The sequence below is a fragment of the Oncorhynchus tshawytscha genome, linkage group LG01 (assembly GCF_018296145.1).
Source record: "Oncorhynchus tshawytscha isolate Ot180627B linkage group LG01, Otsh_v2.0, whole genome shotgun sequence".
Taxonomy (NCBI): domain Eukaryota; kingdom Metazoa; phylum Chordata; class Actinopteri; order Salmoniformes; family Salmonidae; genus Oncorhynchus; species Oncorhynchus tshawytscha.
This window is the reverse complement of record NC_056429.1, coordinates 88,760,056-88,783,762: the sequence shown is the minus strand read 5'-3', so window position 1 is coordinate 88,783,762 and position 23,707 is coordinate 88,760,056. Positions and strand designations below refer to the sequence as shown.

The following is a 23,707-nucleotide window of genomic DNA, read 5'->3' as shown; positions in this document are numbered from 1 at the left end:
TCAGTCCTTCATCAAACCATTCTATTAATGCCAAATATTACAATCAGTCCACCATCAAACCATTCTATTAATGCCAAATATTACAATCAGTCCTTCATCAAACCATTCTATTAATGCCAAATATTACAATCAGTCCACCATCAAACCATTATATTAATGCCAAATATTACAATCAGTCCTTCATCAAACCATTCTATTAATGCCAAATATTACAATCAGTCCACCATCAAACCATTCTATTAATGCCAAATAATATAATCAGTCCTTCATCAAACCATTATATTAATGCCAAATATTACAATCAGTCCACCATCAAACCATTCTATTAATGCCAAATAATATAATCAGTCCACCATCAAACCATTCTATTAATGCCAAATAATATAATCAGTCCTTCATCAAACCATTATATTAATGCCAAATATTACAATCAGTCCTTCATCAAACCATTATATTAATGCCAAATATTACAATCAGTCCACCATCAAACCATTATATTAATGCCAAATATTACAATCAGTCCACCATCAAACCATTCTATTAATGCCAAATAATATAATCAGTCCACCATCAAACCATTCTATTAATGCCAAATAATATAATCAGTCCACCATCAAACCATTCTATTAATGCCAAATAATATAATCAGTCCTTCATCAAACCATTCTATTAATGCCAAATATTACAATCAGTCCTTCATCAAACCATTATATTAATGCCAAATATTACAATCAGTCCACCATCAAACCATTCTATTAATGCCAAATAATATAATCAGTCCTTCATCAAACCATTATATTAATGCCAAATATTACAATCAGTCCACCATCAAACCATTCTATTAATGCCAAATATTACAATCAGTCCACCATCAAACCATTATATTAATGCCAAATATTACAATCAGTCCTTCATCAAACCATTATATTAATGCCAAATATTACAATCAGTCCACCATCAAACCATTATATTAATGCCAAATATTACAATCAGTCCTTCATCAAACCATTCTATTAATGCCAAATATTACAATCAGTCCACCATCAAACCATTATATTAATGCCAAATATTACAATCAGTCCTTCATCAAACCATTATATTAATGCCAAATATTACAATCAGTCCACCATCAAACCATTATATTAATGCCAAATATTACAATCAGTCCTTCATCAAACCATTCTATTAATGCCAAATATTACAATCAGTCCTTCATCAAACCATTCTATTAATGCCAAATAATATAATCAGTCCTTCATCAAACCATTCTATTAATGCCAAATATTACAATCAGTCCACCATCAAACCATTATATTAATGCCAAATATTACAATCAGTCCACCATCAAACCATTCTATTAATGCCAAATATTACAATCAGTCCACCATCAAACCATTCTATTAATGCCAAATATTACAATCAGTCCACCATCAAACCATTCTATTAATGCCAAATAATATAATCAGTCCTTCATCAAACCATTCTATTAATGCCAAATAATATAATCAGTCCACCATCAAACCATTCTATTAATGCCAAATATTACAATCAGTCCACCATCAAACCATTCTATTAATGCCAAATATTACAATCAGTCCTTCATCAAACCATTCTATTAATGCCAAATATTACAATCAGTCCTTCATCAAACCATTCTATTAATGCCAAATAATATAATCAGTCCTTCATCAAACCATTCTATTAATGCCAAATATTACAATCAGTCCACCATCAAACCATTCTATTAATGCCAAATATTACAATCAGTCCACCATCAAACCATTCTATTAATGCCAAATATTACAATCAGTCCACCATCAAACCATTCTATTAATGCCAAATATTACAATCAGTCCTTCATCAAACCATTCTATTAATGCCAAATATTACAATCAGTCCTTCATCAAACCATTCTATTAATGCCAAATATTACAATCAGTCCACCATCAAACCATTCTATTAATGCCAAATATTACAATCAGTCCTTCATCAAACCATTCTATTAATGCCAAATAATATAATCAGTCCACCATCAAACCATTCTATTAATGCCAAATAATATAATCAGTCCTTCATCAAACCATCCTATTAATGCCAAATAATATAATCAGTCCTTCATCAAACCATTCTATTAATGCCAAATAATATAATCAGTCCTTCATCAAACCATTCTATTAATGCCAAATATTACAATCAGTCCACCATCAAACCATTATATTAATGCCAAATATTACAATCAGTCCTTCATCAAACCATTATATTAATGCCAAATATTACAATCAGTCCACCATCAAACCATTCTATTAATGCCAAATAATATAATCAGTCCTTCATCAAACCATTATATTAATGCCAAATATTACAATCAGTCCACCATCAAACCATTCTATTAATGCCAAATAATATAATCAGTCCTTCATCAAACCATTCTATTAATGCCAAATATTACAATCAGTCCACCATCAAACCATTATATTAATGCCAAATATTACAATCAGTCCTTCATCAAACCATTATATTAATGCCAAATATTACAATCAGTCCACCATCAAACCATTATATTAATGCCAAATATTACAATCAGTCCTTCATCAAACCATTATATTAATGCCAAATATTACAATCAGTCCACCATCAAACCATCATAATAGCTTACTAGGGATTGTTTCATTATGCAGACAATATAGTCTAGCCTACTAGATTACCCTTAGGCTATAGTGGCTTCGGAAAGTATTCAGACCCCTTGACCTTTTTCACATTTTGTTACGTTACAGCCTTATTCTGAAAATGACTCATTTGTTTTTTTTCCATCATCAATCTAAACACAATACCCCATAATGTCAAAGCAAAAACAGGTTTTTAGAAATGTTTTTATTAAAAATAAAAAACTGAAATATCACATTTACATTTTTGGCAGTGATGACAGCATTGCGTCTTCTTGGGTATGATGCTACAAACTCTACAAACCTGTTTTCGCTTTGGCATTATGGGATATTGTGCACAGATTGCTGAAAGAAAAAAAATGCAATACATTTTAGAATAAGGCTCTAATAATATGGAAAAAATCAAGGGGTCTGAATACTTTCCAAATGCACTGTACAGTATTTACTGGTAGCCCATTATATTACACATTGGAACTCAGACTCCCCGCTGTTGGGGCTATCTGTCTCATCAATCATAGGCTTACAAGTGTTCTCAGAAGGGGTGTCACTCTCATGAGCGCCACTGGGTCTCAGGCAGTCATCAGCTTGGTATTATGGAAGAGGAGGAAGGCCAGTACTCGAAGTAGAGGAACTGTCACTCTTCTGGAGAGGAGGAGGAGGAGGGCCAGCACTCTCACGGGAGGAACTGTCACTCTTCTAAAGAGGAGGAGGAGGAGGGCCAGCACTCTCACTAGAGGAACTGTCACTATTCTGAAGAGGAGGAGGAGGGCCAGCACTCTGACTAGAGGCCCTGTCACTCTTCTGGTGAGGAGGAGGAGGGCCAGCACTCTCACTAGAGGAACTATCACTCTTCTGAAGAGGAGGAGGATGGCCAGCACTTTTCTGGAGAGGAGGAGGAGGGTCAGCACTCATACTAGAGGAACTGTCACTCTTCTGAAGAGGAGGAGGGCCAGCACTCTCACTAGATGAACTATCACTCTTCTGGAGAAGAGGAGGAGGAGGGCCAGCACTCTCACTAGAGGACCTGTCACTATTCTGAAGAGGAGGAGGAGGGCCAGCACTCTGACTAGAGGCCCTGTCACTCTTCTGGTGAGGAGGAGGAGGGCCAGCACTCTCACTAGAGGAACTATCACTCTTCTGAAGAGGAGGAGGGTGGCCAGCACTTTTCTGGAGAGGAGGAGGAGGGTCAGCACTCATACTAGAGGAACTGTCACTCTTCTGAAGAGGAGGAGGGCCAGCACTCTCACTAGATGAACTATCACTCTTCTGGAGAAGAGGAGGAGGAGGGCCAGCACTCTCACTAGAGGACCTGTCACTATTCTGAAGAGGAGGAGGAGGGCCAGCACTCTCACTTGAGGAACTGTCACTTTTATGGCGAGGAGGAGGTCCAACACTCAGGGGTGTCAAACTCAAATACCCAGTGGGCCAAAATGTAAAACCTGAACAAAGTCACGGGCCAACATTGAACAAATTAACCTTTTAATATGGACCCAAACAAGTTTTGCTTTAACATTGAATATGGAACAAGCATCGCTTATTACCATACAATATATAATTTAATAGTGGAGACATGCAAAATCGAATTTCAAATGAAAAAACACATCAATGGCATTCATTTATTAAATAAATAAAATTTAAATAAAAATTGTATGCTTCTTTTCTATTTGCAGCCTTCTGATTTAAATACCAAAATAAACTTTTTCCACTGGCTAATAATTTTACAAATAAAATGATAATAAATCAATCAACCATTCAAGCCCATGCCTTGTAGCAAGAAAAAGTGCATAAAGAAAACGTTAATTATTGCACACTGGTCTAATCTGATGTGCCCAAGCCAGATACCTGGCATCTCTTCTTGGATGCTAGTTCATCAATGTCTGGGCTCAAGCTCTGAGCTGAAGAAATCCTCAGTATCGAGCGAAGATGTTCATCAGTCAGACGTCTCCTGTGAGTTGTTTTGGTCATCTTCATCGAGGAGAAAAGTTGCTCGCATAGATAAGTGCTGCCGAACATGGAGAGCATCTGAGCAGCTTGGGTGCGGAGCTGAGGCATTGTGTCAGGGATGAACCGTGGAAACTGTGCGGCGCCCACAGCATCATACTTTGACTTCAGCGTGTCGTTGCACTGGAGTTCAATCAGCTCCATTTGGATGTTGGTTGGTGCATTTTCCACATCAACTGCGAAGGGATTACTAAGCAGTTCAAACTTGCATTTCTGGGCATCGAAGTCGGCAAATCGCCGGCTAAACTCAGCGGCGAGAACACTGAGTTTTTCAGCAAACTGTGCGCATGGGAACACGGCGGTAGAGATCTGCGCTTTTATGGATTGGCAGCAGGGAAAATGGCAAGGGTTTCCTTGCAGCATCTGATTCTCCCACAGGCACAGTTTAGTTTTGAAGGCCCTCACTGCAGCGTACATGTCTGTGATGATGCGCCCCCGCCCCTGAAGCTGCAGGTTGAGCGCATCGAGATGGCTCGAGATGTCACAGAGAAAGGCCAGCTCACACAGGAACTTTTGCTCCCGGAGCTCTGCTGTATCCTTCCCTTTGGTTTCCAGGAATTGACATATTTCCTCACCCAGCTCGAAACATCTGTTCAGTACTTTTCCTCTGCTTAGCCATCTCACCTCTGTGTGATACGGCACGTCTGCGTATTCCGAACCACACTCCTCCAGAAAAGATTTAAACTGGCGGTGATTTAGACCTTTGGCTCTTATAAAGTTAACTACCTGTGTTACTGTGGTCATAACATGTTCCATCTTTAGGGCTTTGGCACACAGTGCTTCCTGATGTATGATGCAGTGGTAAACAGTTAGCTCACCTGCACAGTTCTCTTCCCGCATCTTCTCCCGAACCATGCCCACCAGTCCACTCTTTTTACCGCACATCGCTGGCGCACCATCTGTCGTTAATCCAACGAGTTTATCCCACGGCAGCTTTATTTCAGTTACACATTTGGAAACCTCCTCAAAGATTTCCTTTCCTGTGGTTGTGCCATGCATTGATTTGAATCCTAATAGCTCCTCTGTAACACACAGATTTGAGTCCACTCCACGGATGAAGACTGACAGCTGAGCAGTATCAGATGCGTCGCAGCTCTCATCCACAGCGAGGGAGAACGCAACAAAATCTTTTCCCTTTTCCATCAGCTGGTCACACAGATTGGTGGCAAGATCACATGTGCGATCAGCTACTGTGTTCCTGCTCAGGCTCACGTTTGAAAATGCTTGTTTTTTCTCTGGGCATACGAGGTCACAAACCTTCATCATGCACTTTTTCATGAACTCTCACTCATTAAAGGGCCGGGCTGATTTTGCGATCTCTGCTGCCACTATATAACTAGCCTTTACAGCAGCCTCGCTTTGTGATGTGGCTTTTTTAAACATATTCTGTTGTGAAACCAAACTTCTTTTCATCTCCTCTACTTTCTGGCTCCTTTGAGTCATGTCCAGGTCCTTGTATTTGTCATGGTGTTTCGTTTCATAGTGTCGTCTAATGTTGTACTCCTTACTTACAGCCACGTTGACTCCACAAACAAGACAAACAGGTTTGTCTTTTACATATGTAAACAGATATTCTGCCTCCCACTTGTCCAGAAAGCTCCTGTTTTCTGCCTTTCTTTTCGCCATTTTTGGGAAGGGTTAGCTCGCTGACAGTTGTAGCGTCTATGTTGCTATGACTACTGTCACAGAGGAGAGAGCGTTTCTGGGTCCTGTCCTGATTGGCGCGCGAAAACAGCAGAGCATTATGGGATTCGTAGTATTAGTGGTGAATGCGCTGTATAATACCGGCGGGCCAGCTCTAGTAGTAATTTGGTATTGTCTCGCGGGCCAAATATAATTACCCCGCGGGCCAAATTTGGCCCACGGGCCAGAGTTTGACACCCATGGACTAGAGGAACTGTCACTCTTCTGGCAAGGAGGAGGAGGATTGCCAGCACTCTCACTGGAGGACCTGTCACTCTTCTGAAGAGGAGGAGGGCCAGCACTCTCACTTGAGGAACTGTCACTTTTATGGGGAGGAGGAGGTCCAGCACTCTGACTAGAGGAACTGTTACTCTTCTGGCAAGGAGGAGGAGAATGAGGGCCAGCACTCTCACTAGAGGAGCTATCACTCTTCTGAAGAGGAGGAGAAGGAGGGCCAGCACTCTCACTAGAGGAACTGTCACTCTTCTGAAGAGGAGGAGGAGGGCCAGCACTCTCACTTGAGGAACTGTCACTCTTCTGAAGAGGAGGAGGATGGCCAGCACTTTTCTGGAGAGGAGGAGGAGGGTCAGCACTCATACTAGAGGAACTGTCACTCTTCTGAAGAGGAGGAGGAGGGCCAGCACTCTCACTTGAGGAACTGTCACTCTTCTGGAGAGGAGGAGGAGGGCCAGCACTCTCACGGGAGGAACTGTCACTCTTCTAAAGAGGAGGAGGAGGAGGGCCGGCACTCTCACTAGAGGAACTGTCACTATTCTGAAGAGGAGGAGGAGGGCCAGCACTCTGACTAGAGGCCCTGTCAGTCTTCTGGTGAGGAGGAGGATGGCCAGCACTCTCACTAGAGGAACTATCACTCTTCTGAAGAGGAGGAGGATGGCCAGCACTTTTCTGGAGAGGAGGAGGAGGGTCAGCACTCATACTAGAGGAACTGTCACTCTTCTGAAGAGGAGGAGGGCCAGCACTCTCACTTGAGGAACTGTCACTCTTCTGGAGAGGAGGAGGAGGGCCAGCACTCTCACTGGAGGAACTGTCACTCTTCTAAAGAGGAGGAGGAGGAGGGCCAGCACTCTCACTAGAGGAACTATCACTCTTCTGGAGAGGAGAAGGTGGGCCAGCACTCTCAATAGAGGACCTGTCACTTTTTTTGGTGAGGAGGAGGAGGAAGGCCAGCAGTCTCACTAGAGGAACTATCACTCTTCTGGAGAGGAGGAGGAGGAGGAAGGCCGGCACTCTCACTAGAGGAACTATCACTCTTCTGGAGAGGAGGAGGAGGAGGAAGGCCGGCACTCTCACTAGAGGAACTATCACTCTTCTGGAGAGGAGAAGGTGGGCCAGCACTCTCAATAGAGGAACTGTCACTCTTTTTGGTGAGGAGGAGGAGGAAGGCCAGCACTCTCACTAGAGGAACTATCACTCTTCTGTAGAGGAGGAGGAGGAGGAAGGCCGGCGCTCTCACTAGAGGAACTATCACTCTTCTGGAGAGGAGAAGGTGGGCCAGCACTCTCAATAGAGGAACTGTCACTCTTTTTGGTGAGGAGGAGGAGGAAGGCCAGCACTCTCACTAGAGGAACTATCACTCTTCTGTAGAGGAGGAGGAGGAGGAGGAGGAGGAAGGCCGGCACTCTCACTAGAGGAACTATCACTCTTCTGGTGAGGAGAACGTGGGCCAGCACTCTCACTAGAGGAACTGTCACTCTTCTGGCGAGGAGGAGGAAGGCCAGCACTCTCACTAGAGGAACTATCACTCTTCTGGAGAGGAGGAGGAGGAGGAAGGCCGGCACTCTCACTAGAGGAACTATCACTCTTCTGGAGAGGAGAAGGTGGGCCAGCACTCTCAATAGAGGAACTGTCACTCTTTTTGGTGAGGAGGAGGAGGAAGGCCAGCACTCTCACTAGAGGAACTATCACTCTTCTGTAGATGAGGAGGAGGAGGAGGAGGAGGAGGAAGGCCGGCACTCTCACTAGAGGAACTATCACTCTTCTGGTGAGGAGAACGTGGGCCAGCACTCTCACTAGAGGAACTGTCACTCTTCTGGCGAGGAGGAGGAGGAAGGCCAGCACTCTCACTAGATGAACTATCACTCTTCTGGAGAAGAGGGGGAGGAGGGCCAGCACTCTTACTAGAGGAACTGTCACTCTTCTGCAGAGGAGGAGGAGGGGGTCCAGCACTCTGACTAGAGGAAGTCTCACTCTTCTGGCAAGGAGGAGAAGGAGGACCAGCACTCTCACTAGAGGAATTTTGACTCATCTGGAGAGGTGGAGGTGGATGGCCAGCACTCTCACTAGAGGAACTGTCTCACTACTGGAGAGGAGGAGAATGAGGGCCAGCACTCTCACTAGAGGAACTGTCATTCTTCTGGAGAGGAGGAGAAGGAGGGCCAGCACTCTAACTAGAGGAACTGTTACTATTCTGGAGAGGAGTAGGTGGAGGGCCAGCACTCTCACTAGAGGAACTGTCACTATTCTGGGGAGGAGGAGGAGGTTGGCCAATACTCTCACTAGAGTTCTTAATGTTTTGTCCAATCAGTGTATGTTGCGTTGTTTAATACGTGTTTCCTCCCTGCTCTGCCCTCCCTGCCCTGGGTGTCCTTCCTGTACAATCTTCATACTAACACATGGCACACACAATAACCGTCAATCTTAGAATGATCAAGTGTAAAAAATGGAAAAGACTGTTGTACAACATGGCTGATCCCTGTGTGTCCCTCTCCTCTTCCTGTAGCTCTCACGGCAGCAGGGGGCCGGGGTAAGCTAGACGTTTGCAGGCTGCTGCTGGAGCAGGGAGCAGCGGTAGCTCAGCCCAACAGACAAGGCATGGTACCCCTGTTCAGTGCTGTCCGACAGGGAAACTGGCAGGTGAGACTGAGTGCACCCTTTATATTGCACTACTTTTGAACCAAACACTTAATCAGACGAAGAGAGATCGAGCGGCCATGTTGACAGAAACAGGCACTTGTGTGCTAGATGGTGACGATAGTGTTGTCCTCTCTCAGATTGTGGACCTTCTCCTGACTCACGGAGCGGAGGTGAACCTCGCAGACAAGCAGAGCCGAACGCCTCTGATGATGGCTGCCTCAGAAGGTCACCTGGGCACTGTGGAGTTCCTACTGGCACAGGGTGAGGGTTCGGAGGAAGACATCATCCACGCATTCCTTGACATTTACTTTATCTGTGACCTGCTGTCCTTTCATCCTTTGGATTATATACAGCAAACTCTCAAGAAACCTTTGTTAATGACAATCACCAAAGCATTGACGGTACTTTATTTTACCAATTTACCTTTTACTCCCAATGCTGACCTGTAACCCCTGACCCCTCTGATCAACCTGCCAGGTGCGTCCCTGCCTCTGATGGACAAGGAGGGGTTAACAGCTCTGAGCTGGGCGTGTCTGAAGGGACACCTGCACGTGGTGCGCTGTCTGGTGGAGAGGGGGGCTGCTACAGACCATGCTGATAAGAATGGACGCACGCCCCTCGACCTGGCCTCCTTCTACGGGGACTCAGAGATGGTGAGTGGATGTACAACATTACGAAGAAATGTGTTCAAGTATATAAGTATAGTTATATTTGTGTATATTTTGCTAGCAGTAACTCTCCCAAATGTTAATACCATCCTATGATCCTGCTCTGATGAAACACATTCCTCGCTCTTCCCCAATGTCCTCGCCCCTGTCCTCCCTCCCCCAATGTCCTCGCTCCTCCCCACTGTCCTCCCCCACTGTCCTCGCTCCTTACCCACTGTCCATGCCCCTGTCCTCGCTCCACCCCATTGTCCTCCCCACTGTCCTCGCCCCTGTCCTACCTCCTCCCCACTGTCCTCCCTCCTCCCCACTGTCCTGCCTCCTCCCCTCTGTCCTCCCTCCTCCCCACTGTCCGCGCCCCTGTCCTACCTCCTCCCCACTGTCCTCGCTCCTTACCCACTGTCCTACCTCCTCCCCACTGTCCTCGCTCCTTACCCACTGTCCACGCCCCTGTCCTCCCTCCTCCCCACTGTCCTCCCCACTGTCCTCGCTTCTTACCCACTGTCCACGCCCCTGTCCTACCTCCTCCCCACTGTCCTCGCTCCTTACCCACTGTCCTCGCCCCTGTCCTACCTCCTCCCCACTGTCCTCGCTCCTTACCCACTGTCCTCCCTCCTCCCCACTGTCCTCCCTCCTCCCCACTGTCCTCGCTCCTTACCCACTGTCCTCCCTCCTCCCCACTGTCCTCCCTCCTCCCCACTGTCCTCCCTCCTCCCCACTGTCCTCGCCCCTGTCCTACCTCCTCCCCACTGTCCTCCCTCCTCCACTGTCCTCCCTCTTCTCCCCATTCACTCTCCTTCCCACTGTCCTCCCTCCTGCCCCCGTCCTCACTTCTCACCCCTGTCCTCCCTCATCCCTGTTCTCTCTCCTCCCCATCCTCTCCCTGTTCTCCCCCCCCTGTCCTCCCCCGTTCTCCCTCATCCCCACTGTCCTCCATTCTCCACCTGTTCTCTTGCCCCCTGTTCTCCCTCCTCCCCCTGTTTTCCTTCCCCCATTCTCATTCCTCCCTACTGTCCTCCGTCCTCTACCCGTTCTACCTCGTCCCCTGCTCTCCCTCCTCCCCCTTCTCCCTCCATTCTCCCTCCCCTCATTCTCACATCCTCCGTACTGTCCTCGGTCCTCCACCCGTTCACCCTCCCTCCTGTTCTCCCTCCCCCTGTTCTCCCCCCACCCCCCGTCTGCTGTCTGTCCTCGCAGGTCCAGTTCTTAGTGGACCAGGGGGTGATGATAGAGCATGTGGACTACAGTGGGATGTGTCCTCTGGACCGGGCCGTGGGCTGCAGGAACACGTCCGTGGTGGTTACCCTGCTCAAGAAGGGAGCCAAGATAGGTATTGAGAATGGACTTAGTGTTAGACAGGAAGCCAATAGATTTTGGACAGGGGCTGTCCAAAATGGGCCCTGGTGAAAACTAGTGCACTGTGGGGTAAAGGGTGCCCTTCTAGATGCAGCCAGGATTTGACACAATTCAAAGACTATCCATGCTGGAGTAGGAAACACAGCAATACAGAAGCTGCATCATAAATGGCAACCTAATTTCTTATATAGTGCACTACTATTGACCAGAAATAGTGGACTAAATACAGAACACAGGGCCATTTGGGATGCAACTTGTTACTGTCTCTTTGGAGCTGAGCGAACAGCTGAACCCCACTGTTTTGTATGTTCCCCCTGCTGCTCCTGGTGCACCATACTGCTTGTCTTCTCTGTTCTCTCTGGCTAGTCCTTCCTCAGATCTGTAGATGTTTCTGTGTTGTTCTACTGTGTCCTCCTGTAGTATGTCTCTGTTCTCTCTGGCTAGTCCTTCCTCAGATCTGTAGATGTTTCTGTGTTGTTCTACTGTGTCCTCCTGTAGTATGTCTCTGTTCTCTCTGGCCAGTCCTTCCTCAGATCTGTAGATGTTTTTGTGTGGTTCTACTGTGTCCTCCTGTAGTATTTTCTGTTCTCTCTGGCTAGTCCTTCCTCAGATCTGTAGATGTTTCTGTGTTGTTCTACTGTGTCCTCCTGTAGTATGTCTCTGTTCTCTCTGGCTAGTCCTTCCTCAGGTCTGTAGATGTTTCAGTGTTGTCCTCATTCAAGAAGGCCACCCACCTTGTCCACACGCAAGAAGGCCACCCACCTTGTCCTCATGCAAGAAGGCCACCCACCTTGTCCTCATGCAAGAAGCCCACCCACCTTGTCCTCATGCAAGAAGCCCACCCACCTTGTTCTCATGCAAGAAGGCCACCCATCTTGTCCTCATGCAAGAAGGCCACCCATCTTGTCCTCATGCAAGAAGGCCACCCACCTTGTCCTCATGCAAGAAAGCCACCCACCTTGTCCTCATGCAAGAAGCCCACCCACCTTGTCCTCTTGCAAGAAGGCCACCCATCTTGTCCTCATCCACCTTGTCCTCATTCAAAAAGCCCACCCGCCTTGTCCTCATGCAGGAATCCCACCCACCTTGTCCTTATGCAAGAAGCCCACCCATCTTGTCCTCATGCAAGAAGGCCACCCATCTTGTCCTCATCCACCTTGTCCTCATTCAAAAAGCCCACCCGCCTTGTCCTCATGCAGGAAGCCCACCCACCTTGTTTCACTCAAGAATGCCATGCACCTTTTCCTCATGCAAGAAGCCCACCCACTTTCTCCTCATGCAAGATGGCCCCCATCTTGTCCTCATGCACCTTGTCCTCATGCAAGAAGGCCACCAACCTTAAGCTCATGCAGGAATCCTAGCCACCTTGTCCTCATGAAATAAGCCCACCCTCCTTGTCCTCATGCAAGAAGGCCACCCATCTTGTCCTCATGCAAGAATGCCACACACCTTGTCCTCATGCAAGAAGGCCACCCATCTTGTCCTCATCCACCTTGTCCTCATTCAAAAAGCCCACCCACCTTGTCCTTATGCAAGAAGCCCACCCACATTGTCCTCATGCAAGAAGGCCACCCATCTTGTCCTCATCCACCTTGTCCTCATTCAAGAAGCCCACCCACCTTGTTCTCATGCAAGAAGGACACCCATCTTGTCCTCATGCAAGAAGGCCACCCATCTTGTCCTCATGCAAGAAGGCCACCCATCTTGTCCTCATGCAAGAATGCCACACACCTTGTCCTCATGCAAGATGGCCACCAACCTTGTCCTCATGCAGGAGCCCCACCCACCTTGTCCTCATGCAAGAAGGCCATGCACCTTGACCTCATGCAAGAAGGCCATGCACCTTGTCCTCATGCAGGAGCCCCACCCATCTTGTCCTCATGCAAGAAGGCCATGCACCTTGACCTCATGCAAGAAGGCCATGCACCTTGTCCTCATGAAAGAAGGCCATGCACCTTGACCTCATGCAAGAAGGCCACGCACCTTGTCCTCATGCAAGAAGGCCACCAACCTTGTCCTCATGCAGGAGCCCCACCCACCTTGTCCTCATGCAAGAAGGCTACCCACCTGGTCCTCATGCAGGAATCCCTCCCACCTTGTCCTCATTCAAGGAAGCCACCCACCTTGTCCTCATGCAAGAAGGCCACCCACCTTGTCCTCATGCACCTTGTCCTCATGCAAGAAGGCCATGCACCTTGACCTCATGCAAGAAGGCCACCCACCTTGACCTCATGCAAGAAGGCCATGCACCGTATCCTCATGCAAGAAGGCCACCCACCTTGACCTCATGCAAGAAGGCCATGCACCTTGACCTCATGCAAGAAGGACACCCACCTTGTCCTCATGCGAGAAGGCCATGCACCTTGTCCTCATGCAAGAAGGCCATGCACCTTGTCCTCATGCAAGAAGGCCATGCACCTTGTCCTCATGCAAGAAGCCCACCCACCTTGTCCTCATGCAAGAAGCCCACCCACCTTGTCCTCATGCAAGAAGCCCACCCACCTTGTCCTCATGCAAGAAGGCCATGCACCTTGTCCTCATGCAAGAAGGCCACGTACCTTGTCCTAATGCAGGAGCCCCACCCACCTTGTCCTCATGCAAGAAGGCCACCCACCTTGTCCTCATGCACCTTGTCCTCATGCAAGAAGGCCACCCACCTTGTCCTCATGCAAGAAGGCCACCCACCTTGTCCTCTCCAATCAATGTGTAAATGTGTTTCAAGTGTTGCTATTGCAGAGAGATACTGTATGATAAGTTATCCTAGTTAGAATAATATTTTCTGGGATGAATCCGCCTGTGCTGACTGTCAGTTGAGGGATGAGCGTCGCATAGGAGTGACACCACCTGACATAAGGTAATTAGTTAGATCGGGAGTGACTCAGCCTTTACCAGCTGCATAATTTTGCGTTTTGTTATTTCATATTTCTACCCTGGCTTGTGGCTATTGATTGATAAGGCTGGGCTTTTGTCCCAACAGATCCTTTATTTGTGCACAGATCCTTTAATAACAGGATCAATAGATGTTAGAGAGAGAATAGCGTAATTGTCTCTGCAGTGGACAGACGTCTGTCTATCTCTGTCATTCCTGCCACTTTGTTTGTTGTTGTTGTCACTTGTTATTGTTACGTGTTTACTGTGACTCCTAAACAACATGTTTTTATCGTTCCCTGCTTTCTTATCCTGTGTTCTTCAGGTCCAGCCACATGGGCCATGGCTACCTCCAAACCAGACATCATGATCATCCTACTGAGTAAGCTGATTGAGGAGGGAGACAGCTTCTATAAGGTGAGATCAGGAGGCCCTACCCTAATCTGAGGAAGGACTGTCACCTGTTGTTGGAAAATATTCATACATATAAGAAAGAAAATATATACAGTACCAGTCAAAATTTTGGACACTCCTACTCATTCAAGGATTTTTCTTTATTTGTACTATTTTCTACATTGTAGAATAATAGTGAAGACAGCAACATTATTAAATAACACATATGGAATCATGTAGTAACAAATTAAGTGTTAAACAAATCAAAATATATGTTATATTTGAAATTCTTCAAAGTAGCCAACCTTTGCCTTGATGACAGCTCTGCACACTCTTAGTATTCTCTCAACCAGCTTCATGAGGTAGTCACATGGAATGCATTTTAATTAACAGGAGTGCCTTGTTATAAGTTATTTTGTGGAATTTCTTTCCTTCTTAATGCATTTGAGCCAATCAGTTGTGTTGTGACAAGGTAGGGGTGGTATACAGAAGGACATTAGACCTGTAGAAATTTGTCCTTTGGTCTGAGGAGTCAAAATTGTAGATTTTTTGTTTCAACCGCTGTGTCTTTGTGAGATGCAGAGTTGGTGAATGGATGGTCTCCGCATGTGTGGTTCCTACCGTGAAGCATGGAGGAGGAGGTGTGATGGTGTGGGGGTGCTTTGCTGGTGATGCTGTCTGTGATTTATTTAGAATTCAAGGCACATTTAACCAGCATGGCTACCACAGCATTCTACAGCGATACACCATCCCATCTGGTTTGCGCTTAGTGGGACTATCATTTGTTTTTCAACAGGACAATGACCCAAAACACACCTCCAGGCTGTGTAAGGGCTATTTGTGACTCGCCACCTGGATCCGGTCTTATGTAGCAAAATTTTAAATGGTGTTTTTTACATTGGATAAAAGTAGACTCAGAGATACAAAATGGTATATCATACACTGCATTTGAGGAACAATGGGGAAGTAATTCCGCTTTGAAAGTTGATCAACTTGTAAACTCACTTTTGAGAAAATCGCCTTTGAATGTTTTGCTATCTAAGTGAAGAGCTGTTCTTTGTCTACACCCATTCAGCATCGTTCACATCTTCTTAAGCTTTAGCCCCACCCATCTCGTTTCGCTCTCGGAATGCACACTTGACGCTCTGGCCGATTAACTGTTTACCTCTGGATAACATGAAAACAGCCTAACCAGCCCTGCTGGCAACAATTTCATTATGCTTTTTTGCAGACTGACACTGGCCATATTCAACGGTTGTTGTACACACGTCACATAACGTTTGCTAACGAGCCAGCAGCTAACGTTAGCTAGTTAAACAACAATGGACAGTTCCAACAATGCCACTGTGCTGGGAGCTAACCAACCATGTTCAATGTTAGCTAGCTAACATTAGGCTCTAACTAGAACAGCAAACGGCTCTGGGAAACAAATAATAACGTCAGTTAGGGAGCCAGACAGCTAACGTTAGCTAGCTAGCTAACAGTACACTTTAACTTAAGACATATAGCTAGCAAGCTAAGGAAAACAATGTAGATAGCTAGGTAAACAAAGTGTAAGTTCACGCACGTCACGTAACGTTAGATAACGGGCCAGCCAGCTATTGTTAGCTAGTTAAACAACAATGAACAATGCCAACAATATCACAGTGCTGGGAGCTAACCAACCATGTTCAGTGTTAACTAGCTAACATTAGGCTCTAACTAGAACAGCACACGGCTCTGGGAAACTAATAATAACATCAGCTCGGGAGCCAGCCAGATAATGTTAGCTAGCTAGCTAAGAGTACACTTTAGCTTGAAATTAAACCACTTACTGTCAAAATTAGTAAATGTGTAATATCTGAAAATGTAGCTAGCTCACGCTAGACCATCTTACCTGTATACATCATCATGCATGATGGACGTGTCTCCCTGTCAGGAATGCCATGCCATGGTTGCCCTTAGTTTGAAGATGTAATCCGGAAACAGAGGTTTTCTCCATCTCTTTAGCTATCATACTCTAATTCCACTGATTTCAAAACTTGATCCTCCAGAAAGTGGAGAGCAACACTTATGCAGCTCAACTACACAAACGTGTTTGATAGGATTACCAACACAGAAAGACGAGCTCAAATAGACAGAAGCCTTCTATGGCAGACCAGTCAGAAGACACCTCTCTCGGCATGTCCAGCCCACTCCAGCCAATCATAGGTAGTGGGAGAGTTGCTGGCTTTTTCTGTGGCATAACTAACAAGGCTTGTAATTTAACAGATGACATACAAGTTTGTTATTAAGGCACATGAAAGTTCACATGTTCAAGAACGTATTTCTGCCAAAAAAGCAGAGAACAAGTGCTAAGCATATGTGGGAACTCCTTCAAAACTGTTGAAAAATAATTCCTCTTGAAGCTGGTTGAGAGAATTACCCAGAGTTTGTCATCAAGGGTGGCTACTTTGAAGAATATAAAATAAAAAAATGTTGGTTACTAAACTCAGCAAAAAAAGAAATGTCCCTTTTTCAGGACCCTGTCTTTCAAAGATAATTTGTAAAAATCCAAATAACTTCACAGATCTTAATTGTAAAGGGTTTAAACACTGTTTCCCATGCTTGTTCAATGAACCATATAAACAATTAATGAACATGTACCTGTGGAACGGTCGTTAAGACACTAACAGATTACAGACGGTTAAGGTCACAGTTATAATAACTTACGACAATAAAGAGGCCTTTCTACTGACTCTGAAAAACACCAAAAGAAAGATGCCCAGGGTCCCTGCTCATCTGTGTGAATGTGTCTTAGGCATGCTGCAAGGAGGCATGAGGACTGCAGATGTGGCCAGGGCAATACATTGCAATGTCCGTAATGTGAGATGCCTAAGACAGCGCTACAGGGAGACAGGACGGACAGCTCATCGTCCTCGCAGTGGCAGACCACGTGTAACAACACCTGCACAGGATCGGTACATCCGAACATCACACCTGTGGGACAGGTACAGGATGGCAACAAAAACTGCCCGAGTTACACCATGAGCGCACAATCCCTCCATCAGTGCTCAGACTGTCTGCAATAGGCTGAGAGAGGCTGGACTGAGGGCTTGTAGGCCTGTTGTAAATCAGGTTCTCACCAGACATCACCGGCAACATAGTCACATATGGGCACAAACCCACCGTTGCTGGACCAGACAGGACTGGCAAAAAGTGCTCTTCACTGACACCCCTGTCTCACCAGGGGTGATGGTCGGATTTGCGTTTATCGTCAAAGCAATGAGCATTACACCGAGACCTGTACTCTGGAGCGGGATCGATTTGGAGGTAGAGCGTCCGTCAGGTTCTGGGGCGGTGTGTCACAGCATCATCGAACTGAGCTTGTTGTCATTGCAGGCAATCTCAACGCTGTGCGTTACAGGGAAGACATCCTCCTGCCTCATGTGGTACCCTTCCTGCAGGCTCATCCTGACATGACCCTCCAGCATGACAATGCCACCAGCCATACTGCTCATTCTGTGTGTGATTTCCTGCAAGACAGGAATGTCAGTGTTCTGCCCTGGCCAGCGAAGAGCACGGATCTCAATCCCATTGAGCACGTCTGGAACCTGTTGGATCGGAGGGTGAGGACTTGGGCCATTTCCCCCTAGAAAAGTCTGGGAACGTGTAGGTGCCTTGGTGGAAGAGTGGGGTAACATTTCACAGCAAGAACTGGCAAATCTGGTGCAGGCCATGAGGAGGAGATGCACTGTAGTCCTTAATGCAGTTGGTGGCCACACCAGATACTGACTGTTACTTTTGATTTTGACCCCCCTTTGTTCAAGGACACATTATTACATTTCTGTTAGTCACATGGCTGTGGAACTTGTTTTCTTTATGTCTCAGTTGTTGAATCTTGTTATGTTCATACAAATATGTACACGTTAAGTTTGATGAAAATAAACATATTTGACAGTGAGAGGACGTTTCTTTTTTTGCTGAGTTGACATGATTTCATATGTGTTATTTCATAGTTTTGGTGTCTTCACTATTATTCTACAATATAGAAAATAGTAAAAATAAAGAAAAACCTTTAAATGAGTAGGTGTGACCAAACTTTTGACAGGTATTGTATATACAGTTGTAATGGCTCTCGTTGGTGGTAGAAAGAGTAGACCAAGGCGCAGCGTGGTAAATGTTAATGATTTTAATTCAAAAAACACTCAAACAAAATAACAAAATCGAAAACGAAAACGCACAGTTCTGTCAGGCAACCGTAACTAAAAAGAAAACAACATCCCACAACCTAATGGTGGGGAAAGGGCTGCCTAAGTATGATCCCCAATCAGAGACAACGATAGACAGCTGCCTCTGATTGGGAACCACACTCAGCCAAAAACAAAAAAACAGAAAACATAGAATTTCCCACCCGAGTCACACCCTGACCTAACCAAACATAGAGAATAATCAGAACCTCTAAGGTCAGTGTCACGTTCTGACCTTTATTTCCTTTGTTTTGTCTTTATTTAGTATGGTCATGGCGTGAGTTGGGGTGGGCAGTCAATGTGAGTTTTTCTATGTTGGGGTTTTGAGTTCAGCCTCGTATGGTTCTCAATCAGAGGCAGGTGTCATTAGTTGTCTGATTGAGAATCAGACTTAGGTAGCCTGGGTTTAACTTTTGAGTGGTGGGTGTTTTTTTCCGTGTGAGTGTTTGTTGCCACACGGTACTGTTTCGGTTTCATTCGTTTCACGTGTATTGTTTTGTAGTGTTCAGTTTATGTCTGTAAATAAACATTATGGACACTTACCACGCTGCGCATTGGTCCTCCGATCCTTCTCGCTTCTCCTCCTCAGAAGAGGAGGAAGAATGCCGTTACAGTCAGGGCCTGACAACAGTATACACATCCAAGAAAGAACATGTGATCTAATCAAACTATTTGCAATGCTTTTGTCTACACTTTTGACAGATTTTTTTATCCTCAAGAGTTTACAGATTTGTTTGAATGGTCAATAAGAGCTATATGTTGTCTGTCTTGTATGAATAACATGTTGTGTGTGTCGGTCTATTCAACAGAAAGGGAAAGTAAAGGAGGCAGCACAGCGCTATCAGTACGCCCTCAAAAAGTTCCCCCGTGAAGGCTTCAGTGAGGACCTCAAGACTTTCAGGGAGCAGAAAGTGTCCATCTTACTCAATCTGTCCCGATGTCGGAGGAAACTGAACGTGAGTTGGTGGGCTCTGACCATGGATCCATCCCAAATGGCAACCTATTCCCTATATAGTGCACTACTTTTGACCTGGGCCCAGGTACACTATATATGGAATAGGGTGCCATTTGAGACACAACCATGTATAGTATATTATCAATACATGCATTCCAGAGTAATACATAGTAGTTACTAATAGTAACAGTACTGGATAGTACCTCTATTGTCCTCAGTATCTGACTCATGGATGTAACTGTACTGGATAGTACCTCTATTGTCCTCAGTATCTGACTCATGGATGTAACTGTACTGGATAGTACCTCTATTGTCCTCAGTATCTGACTCATGGATGTAACTGTACTGGATAGTACCTCTATTGTCCTCAGTATCTGACTCATGGATGTAACTGTACTGGATAGTACCTCTATTGTCCTCAGTATCTGACTCATGGATCACTTGTTATTACATTCAGGACTTTGGGATGGCTGAGGAGTTTGCTACAAAGGCACTTGAATTGAAACCAAAATCATACGAAGCGTACTATGCCAGAGCCCGCGCCAAGCGTAGTAGCAGGTAACCTTCTATTTACATCCCTGCTTCCCTTCCACTGTAGAATAGTTGACATGTTCTGCTCTGATCTCATATTTTTCAGTCTCTCATCATAAGATTTTCCTCCTTTTTTGGAACCAATTGTTTTTTCCTTAGTTTATACATTTTCACAGCAGTGTTTTATAAAATAATTTTAAAAACACTCAATGTAAGAATTCAAACCTTACCTCAGTTCCAACCCTGTTGCATTTTCCCACTCCTGCCTGCCTCCGCAGGCAGTTCCCTGAGGCCTTGGAGGACCTGAATGAAGCAATGAAGCAGAGCCCCAACCACCCTGAGATCCAGCGCCTCCTGCAGCGGGTAGAGGAGGAGTGTCGACAGCTCACCCAGGAGGAGGAGGACGCACAGAAGCTGGAGCCTCCCCCATCTCCTCCCCCCTCACCTCCCCCAGACGAGGGGGAGGAGGAGGAGATGTCCCTGTCCTCCCTCCCACTCCCCCTGGAGCTCCCCCCTCCCCCGGAGCCTCGGCTGGAGGACATGGAGCCGGTTCAGGATCTGTTTGAGGACGAGGACTATCTGGAGCAGGAGGCCATGTCTATGGGGAGTATGGGTTCTATGGGTCTGGCCCTCGAGAGGGAACTCTGCTCCAACCCCTCCAGCCTGCCTATCATCCAGAGCCCCCCTCTTTCTCCGACCATCCACCAGCACCCCTATCACCAGGACCAGGCCTACCTGTCACGGGGCTCCCCCATGGGCCAGGCTTACGTCTACGACCACCCCAGCCCAACCTCCATGTCCTCCCCCGGCATCCAGAACTACCAGCTGCCGTCGCCCCCCTCTCTCTCCCCCACGCACCACAACTCCCACTACCAACACAGCCCTCCTCAGACCTCCCCGGTGCACCAGACCACCTACCGCTTCAGCCCCCCGCCCAATGGAGGAGGGGGACAAGGGATGGACCACGGATACCAGAGCCCCCCACTATCCCCTCTGCGTCGGGGTGGGGTACAGAGCCAGTACAGAGCCAGTCCCCCGGTGGAGAGTGTGTGTCTGTACAGGTCCCAGTCAGGGTCTCCGGTGCGCTACCAGCAGGAGCAGCCTACTCTTTCAAAGATGAGCAGCCAGAGGTCCTTCCAGCAGAGTTCACAGCCTTCCCTGCACCACCAGGCCTCCCTGCACCACCAGGCCACCCTGCACCACCAGGCCTCTCTGCACCACGACACCCTCCAGACCCACCAGCACCACCAAGCCCAACTGAACCACCAGGTCTCCCAACTACACCACCAGGCCCAACTACACCACCAGGCCTCCCAACACCACCAGGACTCCCTGCATCACCAGGCTCAACAGCACCACCAGGCCCAGGGCCTGCGCCTCCAGCCCTCCATGGCCCAGATTGTTCGCACCAACCAGCCCAGTAACACATACGGCCAGATGGGCCACCCCATGCGTTACCAGGGGGCCTCCATGGACATGCCGATGGAGAGCCAGAGCCGGTTGATGTACCAGCCCTCCCTGGATGGTCGCTCCATGCCCCAGTCCAGCCTCTCAGCTGGGGCCCTCTGTCAGCACGGTGGCCGAGGAGGGGTCATAGAGGGCCTGATGAAGGACGAGCTACCCCAGCGCCCCTCCTCTGCCTACCGTGCCAGCAGTGGGGGAGGACAAGGGGGCCAGCTCCAGGGGGCTGTCCGCTATAGCCAGACCCCCCAGATTAGCCGCAGCCAGTCAGCCGCCTACTACCCTGGTACCAAGCACGAGCTGGAGCGTCAAAACAGTGTCATGCCCCAGTGCCAGCTCGGATCACCAGAGATCGGCCAAATGGTGAGGCGGCCCGTCAGTGCCACTACCACGGAGATCAAACCGCTCATTTCCACTCCCCGGCCCCTCATTCACTCCCAGAGCGTGGGCCTCCGCTTTTCTCCTTCCAGCAACAACATCCCCACAGGGGGCTCTAGCTGTAATTTAGCCCAAGGCTTCAGGCCTTCCTCCTCCATCCAGGGGATGGAGATCCCGCTGCAGGTGGCTTACGAGGGCTACGAAGGCTATGAGGGGTACGAGCGTTCCTGTAACGACGACCTCTCCCCAAACTCGCCCTCCCAGGGGGGCGGTGGGGGGCTGTACCAGGGTGAGAGCACCCGCTCACGGACCACGCCCTTCATGGGCGTCATAGACAAGACGGCACGGACTCACCAGACTCAATACCTGCAGCAGCCCTCGTCCCAGCGGCCCTGGGCTATGACCTCCATGGACTCTGGCATCAGCCCCACATCGCCCAGCCAACTGGTCCAGCAGGGCTCGTCCTACAGCCCCCCCACCTCGCTGGGGAACTTCGCATACTACAACAAGACTAACAACGCCCAGAACGGACAACTCCTGGAGGAGGACTACTACCCCCAGCAGCAGCAGTCCTCCCTGGGCAAGCTGGCCAACGGCGCCTCCAGGGGTGGAGGAGGGGACATGCTGGAGAGGGTGAGCCAGGTGCCCACCTATCCAGACGTGAAGGTGGCCAGGACTCTGCCCGTAGCTCAGGCCTACCAGGACAACATGTACCGACAGCTCTCCCGTGATATGTCCCGTGACTCTAGGCAGGGCCCCACCTCCCCCATCAAACCAAAGAGACCTTTCGTGGAGTCGAATGTGTGAATGTACCGTCCACGGCAGGACTGGGCGTGGGAGGGGAGGGGGGGAGGGGAGGGGAGGGTGTTGAGTTAAGGCTGCTGACCTTGTCTGACATTGATGAAGAACACATGATACATAGACGGATTACAGCCCAGCTCACACAGAGAGCAGTCTACAACAGGCCCCGCTCACATAGAGCGCAGTCTACAACAGGCCTCACTCATACAGAGAGCAGTCTACAACAGGCCGCACTCATACAGAGAGCAGTCTACAACAGGCCACACTCATACAGAGAGCAGTCTACAACAGGCCGCACTCACACAGAGAGCAATCTACAACAGGCCGCACTCACACAGAGAGCAGTCTACAACAGGCCGCACTCACACAGAGAGCAGTCTACAACAGGCCGCACTCACACAGAGAGCAGTCTACAACAGGCCCCACTCACACAGAGAGCAGTCTACAACAGGCCCCACTCACACAGACAGTAGTCTACAACAGAACCCATTCACACAGTGAGCAGTCTACAATAGGCACACACTGGGGGTAGTAGTCTAGTCATACAGTACATAGATACTAATACACTGGGGGTATTCCTGATCAAACACATGGTCAGAGTCCCTAACACTTCCAGGGGGAGGGAGTGGGAGTGAAACTGAGGGCCCTTACCTTACTGTACCTGTGGATTCTCTAACCATCTACCATATTGCTATCTTTAAAATATGACTTGTGCTCTTATTCAAGGTTGCTAGACTCTCTGTAATACAATATTAATATGTTCACTACTGTAAATGGGTCAGAAATTACAATGTGAGTGTGCATAGGAAAATTATTATATTTATTATTAAGTTATATAATGTAAATACATATAAAAACATGAATGATTTT

The 23,707-nt window shown here is 47.4% G+C and overlaps 1 protein-coding gene across 1 annotated transcript in view; it reads left to right on the top strand.

The window, feature by feature from the left end:
- Window positions 1–22,866, top strand: part of LOC112261396 (protein TANC2-like) — a 176,845-nt gene extending 153,979 nt beyond the window's left edge. The window contains exons 19-26 of the mRNA XM_042327127.1: window positions 9,088–9,221; window positions 9,359–9,482; window positions 9,699–9,874; window positions 11,084–11,216; window positions 14,436–14,527; window positions 19,521–19,667; window positions 20,124–20,224; window positions 20,476–22,866. Of these exons, the coding sequence (XP_042183061.1) occupies window positions 9,088–9,221; window positions 9,359–9,482; window positions 9,699–9,874; window positions 11,084–11,216; window positions 14,436–14,527; window positions 19,521–19,667; window positions 20,124–20,224; window positions 20,476–22,843 (3,275 nt within the window). The 3' untranslated portion in view covers window positions 22,844–22,866. The remainder of the gene's footprint in view (window positions 1–9,087; window positions 9,222–9,358; window positions 9,483–9,698; window positions 9,875–11,083; window positions 11,217–14,435; window positions 14,528–19,520; window positions 19,668–20,123; window positions 20,225–20,475) is intronic.
- Window positions 22,867–23,707: the final 841 nt, after the last annotated feature.